The sequence below is a fragment of the Monodelphis domestica genome, chromosome 1 (genome assembly GCF_027887165.1).
Source record: "Monodelphis domestica isolate mMonDom1 chromosome 1, mMonDom1.pri, whole genome shotgun sequence".
Lineage (NCBI taxonomy): Eukaryota > Metazoa > Chordata > Mammalia > Didelphimorphia > Didelphidae > Monodelphis > Monodelphis domestica.
The window spans coordinates 409,495,324-409,514,218 of record NC_077227.1 but is presented as its reverse complement, the minus strand read 5'-3'; the positions used below and the strand labels follow the sequence as shown (position 1 = coordinate 409,514,218).

Here is an 18,895-nt window from a genome sequence, read left to right as displayed (position 1 = left end):
ATGAGATATCCTTTCAAAAATCTATGGGATGTAGCCAAAGCAGTACTGAGGGGGAAATTTGTATCCTTGAGTTCATATATTAACAAATTAGGGAGGGCAGAGGTCAATGAATTGGACATACAAATCAAAAAGCTTGAAGAGAACAAATTAAAAATCCCCACAAGAAAACCAAATTAGAGATCCTAAAAATTAAGGGAGAAATTAATAAAATCAAAAGTGAAAGACATATTGAACTAATAAATACAACTAGAAGCTGGTATTTTGATAAAATAAACAAAATAGACCAAGTACTGGTCAATCAAATAAAAAAAAGGAAAGAAGAAAACCAAATTAACAGTATCATAGATGAAAAGGGAGACCTCACCTCCAATGAAGAGGAAATTAAGGCAATAATTAAAAACTATTTTGCCCAATTATATGGCAATAAATATGCCAATCTAGGTGAATGAATATTTACAAAAATATAAATTGCCTAGATTAACAGAAGAAGAAATAGAATTCTTAAATAATCCCATATCAGAAAAAGAAATTGAACAAGCCATCAAAGAACTCCCTAAGAAAAAATCCCCAGGACCTGATGGATTCACAAGTGAATTCTATGAAACATTCAAAGAACAGATAATCCCAATACTATACAAACTATTTGACATAATAAGCAAAGAAGGAGTTCTACCAAACTCCTTTTATGACACAAAATGGCACTGATTCCAAGGCCAAGCAAGTCAAAAACAGAGAAAAAAAAAACTATAGACCAATCTCCTTAATGAACATAGATGCAAAAATCTTAAATAGGATACTAGCAAAAAGACTCCACCAAGTGATCAGGCAGGTTATTTAATATGATCAGGTGGTATTTATACCAGGAATGTAAGGATGGTTCAATATTAGGGAAACCATCTGCATAATTGACCACATCAACAAGCAAACCATAAAAAATCGCATGATTATATCGATAGATGCAGAAAAGGCCTTTAACAAAATACAACACTCATTCCTATTGAAAACACTAGGAAGTATAGGAATAGAAAGGTCTTTCCTAAAAATAATAAACAGTATTTATCTAAAACCATCAGCGAACATAATCTGCAATGGGGATAAATTAGAAGCATTCTCAATATGATAAGGAGTGAAACAAGGATGCCCATTATCACCGCTATTATTTAACATTTTACTAGAAACACTAGCAGTAGCAATCAGAGAAGAAAAAGAAATTGAAGGTATTAACATAGGCAATGATGAGACCAAGCTATCACTCTTTGCGGATGATATGATGATCTACTTAAAGAATCCTAGAGAATCAACTGAAAAGCTAGTCAAAATAATCAACAACTTTAGCAAAGTTGCAGGATACAAAATAAACCCACATAACTCATCAGCATTTTTTTAATCTATTTTTTAAATTTTATTTTTTTTGGTTACAATACTCCCTTTATTTCACTCCCTCCCCTCCACACACCCTTCCTGTAGCCGACGGGCAATTTCATTGGGTATTACTTGTGTCCTTGAATAAAACCTATTTCCATGTAGTTGATGTTTGCATTAGAATGTTCATTTAGAGTCTACATCCCCAACCATATCCCTTCAACCCATGTATTCAATCAGTTGTTTTTCTTTAGTGTTTTTACTCCCACAGTGTTTCCTCTGAATGTGGATAGTGGTTTTTCTCATAGATTCCTCCAAGTTGTTCAGGATCACTGCTTTGCCACTAATAGAGAAGTCCATTACATTCAATCGTACCACAGTGTATCAGTCTCTATGTAAAATGTTTTCCTGGTTCTGCTCCTCTCATTCTGCATCAATTCCTGGAGGTTATTCCAGTCTCCATGGAATTCCTCCACTTTATTATTCCTTTGAGCACAATAGTATTCCATCACCAACATATACCACAATTTATTCAGCCATTCCCCAATTGAAGGACATCCCCTCAGTTTCCAATTTTTTCCACCACAAAGAGCGCAACTATGAATATTCTTGTACAAGTCTTTTTCCTTATTTTCTCTTTGGAGTAAAAACCCAGCAGTGCTATAGCTGGATCAAAAGGCAGACAGTCTTTTAGCTCCTTTTGGGCATAGTTCCAAATTGCCCTCCAGAATGGTTGGATCAATTCACAACTCCACCAGCAATGCATTAATATCCCAACTTTGCCACATCCCCTCCAGCATTCATTACTTTCCATTGCTGTCATGTTAGCCAATCTGCTAGGTGTGAGGTGATACCTCAGAGTTGTTTTGATTTGCATCTTTCTGATTATAAGAGATGTAGAGCACTTTTTCATTCATTTTTTGTACAATTGGTTTAGTTCTTTATAAATTTGAGTAATTAGACCTTTTTCAGAAGTTTTTGTAATGAAGATTGTTTCTCAATTTGTTGCTTCCCTTCTAATTTTGGATGCATTATTTTTGTTTGTACAAATTTGATGTAATCAAAATTATTGATTTTACATTTGTGATTTTTTTCTAGCTCTTGCTTGGTTTTAAAGTCTTTCCTTTCCCAAAGATCTGACAAGTATACTATTCTGTGTTCGCCTAATCTTTATAGTTTCCTTCTTTATATTCAGGTCATTCACCCATTTTGAGTTTATGTCAGTGTAGGGTGTGAGATGTTGATCCAAACCTAATCTCTCCCATACTGTCTTCCAATTTTCCCAATTTTATCAAGTAGTGGGTTTTGGTCCCAAAAACTGGGATCTTTGGGCTAAATCAATTGTACAAAAAATCAAGCCATTCTCCAATTGATAAATGGGCAAGGGACATGAACAGTCAGTTCTCAGCCAAAGAAATCAAAACTATTAATAAGCACATGAAAAAGTGCTCTACATCTCTTATAATTAGAGAGGTGCAAATCAAAACAACTCTGAGGTACCACCTCACACCTAGCCGATTTACTAACATGACAGCAACGGAAAGTAATGAATGCTGGAGGAGATGTGGAAAAGTTGGGACATTAATTCATTGCTGGTGGAGTTGTGAATTGATCCAACCATGCTGGAGGGCAATTTGGCACTATGCCCAAAGGGCTCTAAAAGACTGTCTGCCCTTTGATCCAGCCATAGCACTGCTGGGGAATGGCTGAACAAATTTTGGTATATATTGGTGATGGAATAGTATTGTGCTAAAAGGAATAATAAAGTGGAGAAATTCCATGGGAACTGGAACAACCTCCAGGAAGTGATGCAGAGCTAACGGAGTAGAACCAGGAGAACATTACGCACAGAGACTGATACTCTGTAGTACAATAGAATTTTAATGACTTCTCCATTAGTGGCAATGCAGTGATCATGAACAACCAGGAGGGATCTATGAGAAAGAACACTATCCATATTCAGAGGAAAAACTGTGGGAGTAAAAACACTGAAGAACAACTGCTTGATTACATGGATCAAGGAGGATATGGTTGGGGATATAGACTCTAAATGATCACCCTAGTGCAAACATCAACAACATGGAAATAGGTTCTGGTCAAGGACACATGTAAAACCCAATGGAATTGCACATCGACTGCAGGATGAGCGTGGGGAGGGAGGAATAGAATATGATTTTTGTAACCAAGGAATAATGTTTAAAATTGAACAAATAAAATAAAAAAGGTAAAAAATAAATTTAAAAAGTTAGGCTTGGGTTTTATTTTCATTTCTCTATGGTCCAGGATCTTTTCATTATATTATCAGTTGTTACTCTAGCATCATTGAATTTCATAACAGTTGTCTAAATATTAAAAAGTCATCTTTTTTACAGTTTTTAAGGAATCTTGTATGACTTTAATTTATCATGGAAATGAACTTAGATTAAATCTTTTAAGGTAGCATTTTGGTGCATTGAATCAAATGTTTTCTCATAGTCAAGGAACCATAAGCACAGGAGCATTTTTTTCTACATTAGCCAATTGTATATTACTAGAAAAAGGTAATCTACTACTCTAAATAATCACTCTATTGCAAACATTAATTATATGGAAATAGGTCTTAATCAATAATATATGTAAAACCCAGTTGAATTGTTCATTGACTACAAGGGGGGGAAGGAAGACGGGAGGGAAAGAATAAGAATCAGGTAGCCATGGGAAAAATATTCTAAATTATTTAAATAAATAAATAAAATTTAAATTGTAAAAAAAATGCAATCTACTATAGACTACCTGTTCTCTTCTTACACCTTCATCAAATAAGCTTCCAACATATTGATAGATAATCTAAGCTAGTGTAACATTAAAATTAATATTCACTAATTCCAAATATTATATTTTATAAGATTTATTAATGTGATATTGAAAGCACTTTAAAAGACTGATATATATTAATTTAAGGTCGCCAAGGAATTCACTTATGAAATTCCTAAATGAAACACTCAAGTCAGAATGGAGTTTTATGGTAATTTCATTACAATGGGAGTAAGAAAGAAGGAGAGGGAGAGAAGGAAAGAAGGGGAGAAGGAAAGAGGTTAACTCAACCTTCTGGCAGAGCCAGAGGGAATTTAGGCCTTGGAGGGCCAACGCAGGGAAGGGAATCAGTCCTTTGACTCACGTGACAAATCTGAAGGAAAGTTGCCTGCGGACCTCCTCCCTGCTCAAGCTCCTAGAATGAACTGGTGCCTAGCCCTGTCCACAGGAAGTGAGTGAACTCCAGAGGCTGTTCTCTAACTCACTTCCTGCGCCTCACACATTCCAATGGTGGCTCAAGCTTGGCTTAGGACAGCCCAGGTAGGCAGTTAGTTATTTTTGATTTGTCATTGACTAGCACATGCCCGTGTAGTGTGGGTGTGCACAATTTTGGATGCTAGACCAAGCAAGATGGAGGAAATTCAAAAATCACAATCCCCTCTGATGATGACTGGGGGACTAGTCTCCCCAATTGATCACTAAACATAAGCGTCTGGCACCCAAAAAAAAAAAATCTAACTGCAGGTGTATACAAAATTTTACCCTCTGAGAGGAAAACTACAATAGTTGTAGATAAGGGGAAATAGAGGAGAGAGAGACAACAAAACCAATGTTTTGCTGGGTGCATTGACAAAAGCCAATTAGGGGGCAGTCCCCTTTGGCATAAGAGAGTACATTCAACTTCCGGTTAAGATGGCGGCTTAGAGAAAGCTAAAGCTCAGATCTCCGGAAAACCCTTCCCGACCGATCTCAAACTATAAGCTCCTAAGGCGCCGAAATTCAAAACGATCAACAGCACAGACCCTGGGAACCCTCCTCCTGGACCTGGACCCGGTTCAAAAGGTACAGCTCCCCTCAAAAGCCAGAACCCGAGATCACTTGGACCTCAGGGGTAGGAGCGCAGAGTCCAAGGCTCCCGGAAGCCGCAGCCCGGCGGGGCTCAGAGAGCAGAACCCTCAGGGCCTTCTACCCGAGTCCCAGTGAAAGTTACTGCCTGGGGCTTCCGCTGCAGAGAGCTGGTCTAAACAACAGCAACCCTCAGGGCGGGCAAGACAGCCTCACGGGCTGGATCCTGCTATCCAAGTCTCAGTGAAAGTCCTTACCCTCGGAGCTTGGGAAAGCTGCAGCCCATCCCCCCCGCAGGCCGAGGAAACAGCCTCACAGCCAGCGATTCTGAAGGCAACTTCCGGAAAGCAAGCCGGGGGGAGAGTGTGGCCTCGTGGTCCGACCCTTCCATTCCAGTTCCAGTGAGGCATATTCAGTTTAACCCAGGGAAAGCTCATAGAACCATCTGCCCAGGACTAAAGCCTCTGATCACCAGACAGAGATAAGAAAAGCTAATCCTCCACATTCAGAGATGACAAACTCCACAGAAGCACAGAAGCCCCAAAATACCAAGAAAAATAAGAAGAAAGGGGCGACTTTGGACACATTCTATGGAGCCAAAATACAAAATACAGAGCAGATAGAAGAAGATATACAAGAAAATTCTCCAAAATCTTCCAAAGGAAATAGAAACTCTCCACAAACCCATGAAGAATTTGAATCAGAAATGACCAAAAAGATGGAAGCCCTCTGGGAGGAAAAGTGGGAAATAATGCAAATGAAATTCATGCATCTACAAAACAAGTTTGACCAAACTGTAAAAGAAAACCAGGCTTTAAAGCAAGAACTAATAAAGCAAAGCCAAAACACCAAGAAATTAGAAGAGAACATAAAATATCTCACCGACAAGGTGATAGATCTGGAAAATAGAGGGAGAAGAGAAAATTTAAGAATAATTGGACTCCCAGAAAAGCCAGAAATAAACACCAAACTCGACATGGTGATACAAGATATAATCAAAGAAAATTGCCCAGAGATTCTAGAACAAGGGGGCAATACAGCCACTGACAGAGCTCACAGAACACCTTCTACACTAAACCCCCAAAAGACAACTCCCAGGAATGTAATTGCCAAATTCCAAAGCTATCAAACAAAAGAAAAAATCCTACAGGAAGCCAGAAAAAGACAATTTAGATATAAAGGAATGCCAATCAGGGTCACACAAGACCTTGCAAGTTCTACTCTGAATGATCGTAAGGCATGGAACATGATCTTCAGAAAGGCAAGAGAGCTGGGTCTCCAACCAAGAATCAGCTACCCAGCAAAACTGACTATATACTTCCAAGGGAAAGTATGGGCATTCAACAAAATAGAAGACTTCCAACTTTTTGCAAAGAAAAGACCAGAGCTCTGTGGAAAGTTTGATACCGAAAATCAAAGAGCAAGGAATACCTGAAAAGGTAAATATTAAGGAAAGGGGAAAAATGTTATCTTCTTCTTTTACTCAAACTCTCTTCTATAAGGACTACATTTATATCAATCTATGTATACTAACATGTGGGGAAAATGTAATGTATAAATAGGGGGTAAAGAAAGACCAAATAGAATAATCTTTCTCACACAAAGATTCACATGGGAAGGGGAGGGGAAGAAAACTCCTATAAGAAGGAGAGGAAAAGAGAGGCGGGGTATACTTAAACCTCAATCTCAGGGAAATCAACTCTGAGAGGGAAAAACATCCAGATCCATTGGGATCTTGAATTCTATCTTACCCAACAAGGGTAAGGAGAAGGGAAAACCAAGGGGGGGAAGGGGAGAGGGAGAACAAAAAGGGAGGGAAAGAGAGGGGGGAGGGAGAGGGAAGAAAAAGGGAGGGACTAAAAAGGGAAACATCAAGGGAGGGGACAAGGGGCACTGATTCAAAGTAAATCACTGGACTAAAAGGTAGAGCCGAAGAAGAAAAGGTTAGAATTAGGGAAGGCAATCAAAATGCCAGGGAGTCCACAAATGACAATCATAACTTTGAACGTGAATGGGATGAACTCACCCATAAAATGTAGACGAATAGCAGAATGGATTAGAATCCAAAACCCTACCATATGTTGTCTTCAAGAAACACACATGAGGCGGGTTGACACCCACAAGGTCAGAATTAAAGGATGGAGTAAGACCTTCTGGGCCTCAACTGATAGAAAGAAGGCAGGAGTGGTAATCATGATATCTGATAAAGCCAATGCAAAAATAGACCTGATCAAAAGGGATAGGGAAGGTAATTATATTTTGTTAAAAGGGACTATAGACAACGAGGAAATATCATTAATCAACATGTATGCACCAAATAATATAGCAACCAAATTTCTAATGGAGAAACTAGGCGAATTGAAGGAAGAAATAGACAATAAAACCATACTAGTGGGAGACTTAAACCAACCATTATCAAATTTAGATAAATCAAATCAAAAAATAAATAAGAAAGAGGTAAAAGAAGTGAATGAAATCTTAGAAAAATTAGAATTAATAGACATATGGAGAAAAATAAATAGGGATAAAAAGGAATACACCTTCTTCTCAGCACCACATGGCACATTCACAAAAATTGACCATACATTAGGACACAGCAACATAGCACACAAATGCAAAAAAGCAGAAATAATGAATGCAGCCTTCTCAGATCACAAGGCAATAAAAATAATGATTAGTAATGGTACATGGAAAACCAAATCTAAAACCAATTGGAAATTAAACAGTATGATACTCCAAAACCGTTTAGTTAAAGAAGAAATCATAGAAACAATTAATAATTTCATCAAGGAAAATGACAATGGCGAGACATCCTTTCAAACCTTTTGGGATGCAGCCAAAGCGGTAATCAGAGGCAAATTCATATCCCTGAAAGCTTATATTAACAAACAAGGGAAAGCAGAGATCAATCAATTGGAAATGCAATTGAAAAAACTCGAAAGCGATCAAATTAAAAACCCCCAGCAGAAAACCAAATTAGAAATCCTAAAAATTAAGGGAGAAATTAATAAAATCGAAAGTGATAGAACTATTGATTTAATAAATGAGACAAGAAGCTGGTACTTTGAAAAAACAAACAAAATAGACAAAGTACTGGTCAATCTAATTAAAAAAAGGAAGGAAGAAAAGCAAATTCACAGCATTAAAGATGAAAAGGGGGACAGCACCTCCAATGAGGAGGAAATTAAGGCAATCATTAGAAATTACTTTGCCCAATTATATGGCAACAAATACACCAATTTAGGAGAAATGGATGAATATATACAAAAATACAAACTGCCTAGACTAACAGAAGAGGAAATAGAATTCTTAAATAATCCCATATCAGAAATTGAAATCCATCAAGCCATCAAAGAACTTCCTAAGAAAAAATCCCCAGGGCCTGATGGATTCACCTGTGAATTCTATCAAACATTCAGAGAACAGTTAACCCCAATACTATACAAACTATTTGACATAATAAGCAAAGAGGGAGTTCTACCAAACTCCTTTTACGACACAAACATGGTACTGATTCCAAAACCAGGCAGGTCAAAAACAGAGAAAGAAAACTATAGGCCAATCTCCCTAATGAATATAGATGCAAAAATCTTAAACAGGATACTAGCAAAGAGACTCCAGCAAGTGATCAGAAGGATCATTCACCATGATCAAGTAGGATTCATACCAGGGATGCAGGGCTGGTTCAACATTAGGAAAACCATCCACATAATTGACCACATCAACAAGCAAACTAGCAAGAACCACATGATTATCTCAATAGATGCAGAAAAAGCCTTTGATAAAATACAACACCCATTCCTATTAAAAACACTAGAAAGCATAGGAATAGAAGGGACATTCCTAAAAATAATAAACAGTATATATCTTAAACCAACAGCTAATATCATCTGCAATGGGGATAAACTAGATGCATTCCCAATAAGATCAGGAGTGAAACAAGGATGCCCATTATCACCCCTACTATTTGACATTGTACTAGAAACACTAGCAGTAGCAATTAGAGAAGATAAAGGAATTGAAGGCATCAAAATAGGCAAGGAGGAGACCAAGTTATCACTCTTTGCGGATGACATGATGGTCTACTTAAAGAATCCTAGAGATTCAACCAAAAAGCTAATTGAAATAATCAACAACTTTAGCAAAGTTGCAGGATACAAAATAAACCCACATAAATCATCAGCTTTTCTATATATCTCCAACACAGCTCAGCAGCAAGAACTAGAAAGAGAAATCCCATTCAAAATCACCTTAGACAAAATAAAATACCTAGGAATCTATCTCCCAAGACAAACACAGGAACTATATGAACACAACTACAAAACACTCGCCACACAACTAAAACTAGACCTGAACAAATGGAAAAACATTAACTGCTCATGGATAGGACGAGCCAATATAATAAAAATGACCATCCTACCCAAACTTATTTATCTATTTAGTGCCATACCCATTGAACTACCAAAATACTTCTTCACTGATTTAGAAAAAACCATAACAAAGTTCATTTGGAAGAACAAAAGATCAAGGATATCCAGGGAAATAATGAAAAAAAACACATACGATGGGGGCCTTGCAGTCCCTGACCTAAAACTATATTACAAAGCAGCAGTCATCAAAACAATTTGGTACTGGCTAAGAAACAGAAAGGAAGATCAGTGGAATAGACTGGGGGAAAGCGACCTCAGCAAGACAGTATACGATAAACCCAAAGATCCCAGCCTTTGGGACAAAAATCCACTATTCGATAAAAACTGCTGGGAAAATTGGAAGACAGTGTGGGAGAGACTAGGAATAGATCAACACCTCACACCCTACACCAAGATAAATTCAAAATGGGTGAGTGACTTAAACATAAAGAAGGAAACCATAAGTAGATTGGGTAAACACAGAATAGTATACATGTCAGACCTTTGGGAGGGGAAAGGCTTTAAAACCAAGCAAGATATAGAAAGAATCACAAAATGTAAAATAAATAATTTTGACTACATCAAACTAAAAAGCTTTTGTACAAACAAAACCAATGTAACTAAAATCAGAAGGGAAACAACAAATTGGGAAAAAATCTCCATAGAAACCTCTGACAAAGGTTTAATTACTCATATTTATAAAGAGCTAAATCAATTGTACAAAAAATCAAGCCATTCTCCAATTGATAAATGGGCAAGGGACATGGATAGGCAGTTCTCAGATAAAGAAATCAAAACTATTAATAAGCACATGAAGAAGTGTTCTAAATCTCTTATAATCAGAGAGATGAAAATAAAAACAACTCTGAGGTATCACCTCACACCTAGCAGATTGGCTAACATAACAGCAAAGGAAAGTCATGAATGCTGGAGGGGATGTGGCAAAGTAGGGACATTAATTCATTGCTGGTGGAGTTGTGAACTGATCCAACCATTCTGGAGGGCAATTTGGAACTATGCCCAAAGGGCGACAAAAGAATATCTACCCTTTGATCCAGCCATAGCACTGCTGGGTCTGTACCCCAAAGAGATAATGGACAAAAAGACTTGTACAAAAATATTCATAGCTGCGCTCTTTGTGGTGGCCCAAAACTGGAAAACGAGGGGATGCCCATCAATTGGGGAATGGCTGAACAAACTGTGGTATATGTTGGTGATGGAATACTATTGTGCTCAAAGGAATAATAAAGTGGAGAAGTTCCATGGAGACTGGAACAACCTCCAGGAAGTGATGCAGAGCGAGAGGAGCAGAACCAGGAGAACATTGTACACAGAGACTAATACACTGTGGTATAATCGAACGTAATGGACTTCTCCATTAGTGGCGGTGTAATGTCCCTGAACAACTTGCAGGGATCCAGGAGAAAAAAAACACCATTCATAAGCAAAGGATAAACTATGGGAGTGGAAACACCGAGGAAAAGCAACTGCCTGAATACAGAGGTTGAGGGGACATGACAGAGGAGAGACTCTAAATGAACACTCTAATGCAAATACTATCAACAAAGCAATGGGTTCAAATCAAGAAAACATCTAATGCCCAGTGGACTTAGGCGTCGGCTATGGGGGGTGGGGGGGGAGGAAAAGAAAATGATCTTTAACGAATAATGCTTGGAAATGATCAAATAAAATATATTTAAAAAAAAAAAAGAGAGAGTACATTCAAAATAAATGTTCAATCAACCACACCCCAAGGTTCATTCTGGATCTTCTTGTAGTGTAAGGGTTTAGATATAGTGTAAGGGTTTAGATATCTTTCTGCAAACAGTTCATTCTCTAGATTCAGTTAGTTAGCAAGCTTCTTCTCTAAAGATCTATCTTGAACAAAATTTAAATCTTGAATTTTATGAAAATACAATCCCCCCTGAAGAAAGTGTTGAAAAAACACCCAGTCCAGCTGAGGATGCAAGGTTTAGTTATGGGGGTGTGTGAGTTAATTCAAAAGAAAAAAATGAAAACAAAATCAAAAAACAAAAAACAAAAGAAAAAGGGAAAAATTAAGGAAAAAATGTTAACCCTTTATTTATATATGTATATATATATATATATATATGTGTGTGTGTGTGTGTGTGTGTGTATGTATCTTTTTTAAAAGAAGAATTCAAAATCAGTATCAAAATATCCAAAATCTATGTATACAAAATTTTGAGAAAGCAAGAATAAATTTCTCACAGGCCCCTGTATTAGGGTCCAGTTAAGTAATTTCTAATCCCATAAGTCTGTAGGACAGAATGCAGTAATATTTCACTTACCCATTTGCAGCCAAGGCTACAGGAAGTTGCCATACTATAAGAGAGAAAAGGACCAGATTTTTATTTTAATAGGGAAGTGTCATTTCCTGATCTGATTTTTACCTTCATTCTCAGGGATAGAGGGAGCCAGGATGATAGCCAACCTTTGGAACTTGTCTGTAAGTATTTTCACGAAGAGTATGGATACAAGGAAGGCCTACATCTTAATGTCTGTCAAGTATCACAACCTCGAGTCCCATACACGGTTCAAGTCCTTAGTATTGGCTTAGAAGTGCATCAATCCTACCTGGATTGGTTTTTGATTTGTTGACCTGTGAGCTCTTTTCGCACTATTCAGGTTATCTCTGTGCTCCTTTTTGATCCCATTTCCTAGAATCAGACACAAACATGAATCACAGTCACATAACAATTATCAATAAATGGCAGGTTCCCACAGTCTAAAGCTGCTTGGGTATGTATTAATAATATAGCAAGTATATATATTTAAACTAATATTATTGTAGAATAAAAATTAATATTGATTTTATGTACCTTCTATGTACATAGAAATGAGAAAAGGGAAAAATAAAACATTTTAATAAAAGAAAGAATAAAGGAAAAAGAAAAGTGAAAAAAATAATTTCAGGAACTCAATGTGTTAAAAAAAACCAAATACTCAATTATGAGTGTGGTAGAGGACGGTGTGCTGTTATCACATTTGATGAGTAGTGATATACATGAAATGAAATATGATTTGTCATGTGAACTCTACAGAATGTCTACATACTCTGTTTTCCCAGTCAATGTTCCAACCTCAGAAAGGAGTCTTGCTCAGGTTGGATTTTATTACACTGGTATGAATGACAGAGTTAAATGTTTCTGTTGTGGCTTAATGCTGGATAACTGGAAACAAGGAGAGAATGCGATTGACAAACATAAACAGCTATATCCTAGCTGTGCCTTTATTCAGAATCTGGTTTCAGTTAATCTGGGATCTTCTCAATCTACATTTTCTTCTTCAGTGAATAATGCCACATGTTCATTATCTCTCAGTTCAGAACAGAGTGGATATTTCAGTGGTTCTTATTCCAGTTTTCCACTGCAGCCAGTGATTTCCAGAGGAGTTAAGGACTTGTCCCCTTTGAACACCAGCCCCTACAGTTATTCTATGAGTACTGAAGAGGCCAGAATTCCTACTTACCAGGCATGGCCGTTGACATTTCTGTCACCATTAGATCTGGCAAGAGCTGGCTTTTATTATATAGGGCCTGGAGACATGGTAGCTTGCTTTGCCTGTGGCGGAAAACTAAGTAACGGGGAACCAAAAGATGATGCCATGTCAGAGCACCAAAGACATTTTCCTCACTGTCCTTTCTTAGAGAGTCAAATCCAAGAAAAATCAAGGTTCAATGTTCCTAATCTGAGCATGCAAACCCATGCAGCCTATGTGAAAACCTTTGTGACCTGGCCACCTCAAATTCCAGTTCATCCAGAGCAGCTTGCAAGTGCTGGCTTTTATTATGTGGGTCGAAATGATGATGTGAAGTGCTTTTGCTATGATGGTGGACTGAGGTGTTGGGAATCTGGACATGATCCTTGAGTGGAACATGCCAAATGGTTCCCAAGGTGTGAGTATTTGATACGAATGAAAGGTCAAGAGTTTGTTGACCAAGTTCAACCTAGGTACCCTCATCTCCTTGAACAGCTATTATCAACTTCAGATATGCCAGGAGATGAAAATGCTGATCTACCAATTATTCATTTTGGACCTGGAGAAAATAATTCAGAAGATACAGTCATGGTGAACACTCCAGTGATTAAAGCTGCTTTGGAAATGGGCTTCAGTAGAAGTCTAGTAAAACAGATTGTTCAGAGTAAAATCTTAACTACTGGAGAAAATTACAAAACAGTCAATGAGGTTGTATCGGATCTCCTCAATGCAGAAGATGAAAAAAGGAAAGAAGAGAAAGAGAGACAAACTGAAGAAATGGCATTAGATGACCTGACATTAATTCAGAAGAATAGAATGGCTCTGTTTCAGCATTTGACCTGTGTACTTCCTATCCTGGATAGTCTCTTAACATCCAGTGTGATTAATGAGCAGGAACATGATGTTATTAAACAAAAAACACAGACGTCTCTACAAGCAAGAGAACTGATTGATACCATTTTAGTCAAAGGAAATGCTGCAGCCAGTGTATTTAAAAACTGTCTCAGAGAAATTGGTTCTGTGTTATATAATAATTTATTTGTGGAAAAGAACATGAAGTATATTCCAGCAGAAGATGTTTCAGGTCTTCCTATGGAAGAACAACTTAAGAGATTACAAGAAGAAAGAACATGTAAAGTTTGTATGGACAAAGGTTTCTATTATATTTATTCCTTGTGGTCATCTAGTAGTATGCAAAGAATGTGCTCCTTCTCTAAGAAAATGCCCTATTTGCAGGGGTATAATCAAAGGTACAGTATGTGCATTTCTTTCATGAAAAAAAAATCTATACACAAATTTGTATTGAAAAGACTTCAAAATTCTCAGTCTTAAGCCACTGAAGTCATTTGGTAGAAAGAAAAGTTGTTTTAAGGCTTTTTAGTAGCAAATCAATGTAAAATTCTGCATTGGTATTAGTTACTTGGTTTCTTATAGTACATGGTGTCATGCATATACTATTGTCATAATTCCTTGAAAGTTTATGTATATGTATGCATGTTTATGTGTTGGAAGAGCTGGATGTGATACTATGTGCCTGAAAACGTAAGGATAGAATGTAGATATACTGCTATTGCGCATTTGGGGTTTTTGAATTTGGTTATCTTACTAAAAGCTTTGAATCCTATGTAAGTGTAGTCTTGAACAGGTGTGGGAAACAGGAGCCCCCAAATTTGTCATAACTATGGTGCCACTTTTTGGGGTGCTTTTTACAGTTAGTTGAGGTAAAAAAGTTTCCCTAATATGAGGAACAGATTAACAGTATAATATTTAAAAGAGAGAGACTTGATGTTTTGACCCAGTTGAATTTTTATATTCATATGGGCATATATATATATATGTGTGTGTGTGTGTGTGTGTGTGTGTGTGTGTGTGCATATATATATATATATATATATATAGTGTGATGTTTCTTTAAAGAGATCCCAAATGACATCTCATTTTCTCAAAACTCTTAAGTAGAATATCTGGGTTTAGGACAGATAAGATTTGAAAGTAGCTTTTTTGCATTATAATAATGTGACTTACAAAAGAATTTCTTGAGTGATCTATAGTGTATTTAAAAGGTGATTCTGTTTCAGGAGCTTAGCTGTTGTACATCAGATACACTTGTATTCATTATAAAAAACTGAATAATGCCAATGTGGTGGGATGCTATCATGTTCTTTATAAGCTAAATTATATTTGTTTTGTAAAACTTAAGTAATAATGTCTCTTTTTATAATGGATGTCTACTGTAATTGTTTTTCTCTATTCTCTGTACCTTGTTGTTAATAGTTTTAATAAATGTTTGCATATGATGCCAGCTAGTGTGAAGATATACAACTATCTTGTCATTTTTGTGTTTCCTACAGTGCCTTACACATTGTAGTTACTCAGATATTTGTTAATTAGATGAAAGATAAATGCTATGAATCTGTGAGTCTTGTGCTTTGATAGTGTCCTCTCAGAGTTGTCAATGTGGAAGCCTTTTTATGTACCTGGTTCTCTGGTAGCTATTTTTTTTTAATAATGTAAAGAAATTACAATAAAATATATAATTATCCTTAAAACCTTAAAAAAAAACAGTTCCACTTCTCAATGGGTAATTATCTCCAATGCATGTATAGGATACAGTCAATCAGTCTCAATATAAGATGCTCTCTTTACATGTGAGCAATGAATCCAAGAGTCCTTTTTCCCCAACCTTTATTGATGTTGGAGTAGTTAACAACATTTGGAATGGTCCTTCCCAGGAAGGCTGAGTTGCTCCTGTACACTGGGAGTTCCTTATATACACGTTGTCCCCTGGGTTCAGGTTGTGAAGTGAGAAGTCTAGTAGTCCGGCTTGTACTGCAGCTCTGGATTCATTTAGTTCATGCAGTTTGTGCTGTAATTCCTGTATATAGGAAGCAATAGTAGTATCTCCCCCTAATAGCAATGTATATGCTAGGAAGAAAAGCTTAACCTGTATAGATGGATGTCCAAAAAGCATCTCAAATGGTGAGATGTATAGGTCTCCTCTCGGCCTGCTTCTGAGATAAAATGGGGCCAAAGGGAGAATTTCAGGTCATTTTAAATGGGTCTCAGTGCATAATTTGCCAATCATAGTCTTAAGTTCTTTATTCATCCCTTCAACTTGGCCTGAACTCTGGGGATGATATGGAACATGGAATTTTGGAGTTATCCCCAAGCAAGAATATATCTGATTTAGAACAGAATCAGTAAAATGACTTCCCCTAGCAGAATCAATATGTGCTGGCAGGACAAAGTGAAGAATAATTTCTTTTAAAAGCACCTTAGCAACAAAAGCCGCTGTGGCTTGGACTTTAGGAAATGCTTCTGGCCATCTGGTCAGTTGGTCAACTATGACCAGACAAAATTTATATTTTCCATCCTTTGGCATTATTATAAAATCTATATTCAGGTGCTCAAAAGGTGTGTAAGCAAGAGGATGCCCACCAAAGGCTTTTCCACAAAAGGCATGTTGGTTATATGCCTGGCAGGTAGAGCAGGCTGAACACACTTTAGAGGCTATGGTAGTTATACCAGGGGCTATCCATACTCTCTTAACAGAGTCCACGATGCCCTGGGTACCAAAGAGGCCATTATTATGAACAGATTGGCAAATTTGGTGATAGAAACTTCTAGGGAGCAGGGGTTTTCCTTCAGATGACACCCATACTCCATTGATCTGTTTTGTTTTGAATTTTTGTTTCCATTTTTCCACTTCCTTTTCATTATAGTGTGAATCTTAAAATTTCTCAGACTTCTGAATGTTAAAAAATTCTCAGACTCTACCTTAGAACACTTGGTTAAGACCATTCCCCATTTTAAACAATGAAAGTACTTGATCAGGAATGTGAGAATTCTAACCTTACTCCACCCATACTTAAGCATACTTTAGGGGAAGATAAAGTTGTAAAACTACTTACTGAACAATGAAAAAGTACTTAACTCATACTTATAGTGAGGCAAAAGCCTTAAGCTAAGTCTATTTTAGATCTAATACAAAAGGGTGCTAAGTACCTATAAAAGTCAGGCAACTTTCAAACTTGCAAGGGGCAAAGAGGTGTGAACTTACTCAGAAGTTTTAGTCTACCCAGAGAAGTTGAGAACTAAAGAAGGTGTAAATTAAGAATGGTCAGTCCTATGAAAACGCCTACTGTGATTGGTAGATGTGAGAACTTAGGGGAGGTGACATAGGAGAAAATTCTCTTTAAAAGGAGGTCAGAAGCTGAGAGAAGGAAACTCTCTCTGAGAGAACTCTCTCTCTGAAGATGTGAGCTAGCAAAAGATGAGTTGAAGGCCTCTGAGAAAAAAAATTCAGCCTTGGAAGCTGAAGTGGAGCTCAGGAGCTGAACTGGTTGGTCTCTCTGAACACTAGAATCTTTCTTGGGACAAATCTTGTGGTGAGTGGATTAAAAGACTGACTGATCTCTCTCATAAGGCTTAGGCCTAGGCTGACCTAGCCCTTTTCTCATTATTTCCTCTTACTCTCTTCTCTCTCCCTTTCATTAATTCCTTAATTTGTATAAATTAAAATCTCTATAAAACCCAGCTGACTTGGGTATATTTCATATTTGGGAATTTTCCCATGGCAACCACTTTATTTATGATTTAACGCAAGACACTGTCTTGAAACCATATTTTCGCAGTCACAGTTTATGCCAACCACTCTTTTAAATGTCACAATAGGAAAGTGAAAATTTAAGTCATCAGTGGTTGTTAATATTAAAAGTAATTCAGGCCCTTCTATGGCTTCTACCTTTGCAGCAACATCTGCTTGGGCATTTCCCTTAGAGACAGGGTCAGTGCCACCTGTATGGGCAGAGCAATGAACTACAGCTAGGGCTTCAGGCAGCTGGAGAGCAGAAAGAATTTCATTAATAATTTCTGCATTAGCTATGGATTTTCCAGCTGAGGTTAAAAATCCTCTCTGGAGCCATAGCATCCCAAATGAATGACAAATACCAAAAGCATCTCTAGAATCTGTATAAATTGTTGCCTTTTTACCCTTGGCAATTATACAGGAATTTTTCAGAGCTATGAGTTTTGCCCTTTGAGTGCTAATGTTAGAGGGCAGTGAAGCTGACAACTCGGTGGCAAATTCTGTGACTACAGAAGCTCCACTGTAGCGTATGCCATCCCTCATAAAAGAAGAACCATCAGTAAATATGACCAGATCTGAGTTTTTTAAGGGAGTGTCCAAAAGATCATCTCGAGGCTTTTCTGCCATGGATGCTAGTGTTTCACAACTGTGTAATGGTTCTCCTGAAGTTGGTAATTCTGGAAACAAGGTGGCAGGGTTAAGGGTTGTACAGCATTTTAGAGTAATATTTTCATTGTTTAGCAAGGTTATTTCATACCTTGTAATTTGCTGATCAGAAAATGCCTGTGTTCTCTGTCTTAGCAACAAAGCTTCTACCTCATGTGGGCACATAATTGTTAATGGGCATCCTTATACTATATCAACGGTGTTTTCACTAGTAAAGCTGTAGCAGCCTCACCTCTAAGATATGATGGTGCTCCTGCGGCTATTGGGTCCAACTGGGCTGAATAATAAGCAACGGGATGCTGAGAAGTCTGATTTAAAACACCTGAAGCCACTCCTCTTTGCTCATGTACATACAAAGTAAATGGCTTGTTGTAATCTGGGATGCCTAGAGCAGGGGCAAACAGGGTAGCCTGTTTTAGGTCTGACAGAGCTGACAGGTGTTCTAAGGCTCTAGTTTAAGTGGTTCAAGGACTGAATCTCTTGTTAGTGCTATAAGGGGGTTGTTAATTTC

General features: G+C 37.4%; 1 protein-coding gene across 1 annotated transcript; it reads left to right on the top strand.

Annotated features, from left to right (window-relative positions):
* Positions 1 to 12,601: 12,601 nt before the first annotated feature.
* On the top strand, positions 12,602 to 14,406 carry LOC100010849 (baculoviral IAP repeat-containing protein 2-like). Its single transcript, XM_056793506.1, is given in 2 exon segments — positions 12,602 to 14,281; positions 14,283 to 14,406. Coding segments are annotated over 2 exon segments (1,803 nt in total). The 5' UTR covers position 12,602.
* The last annotated feature ends 4,489 nt before the right edge of the window (positions 14,407 to 18,895 follow it).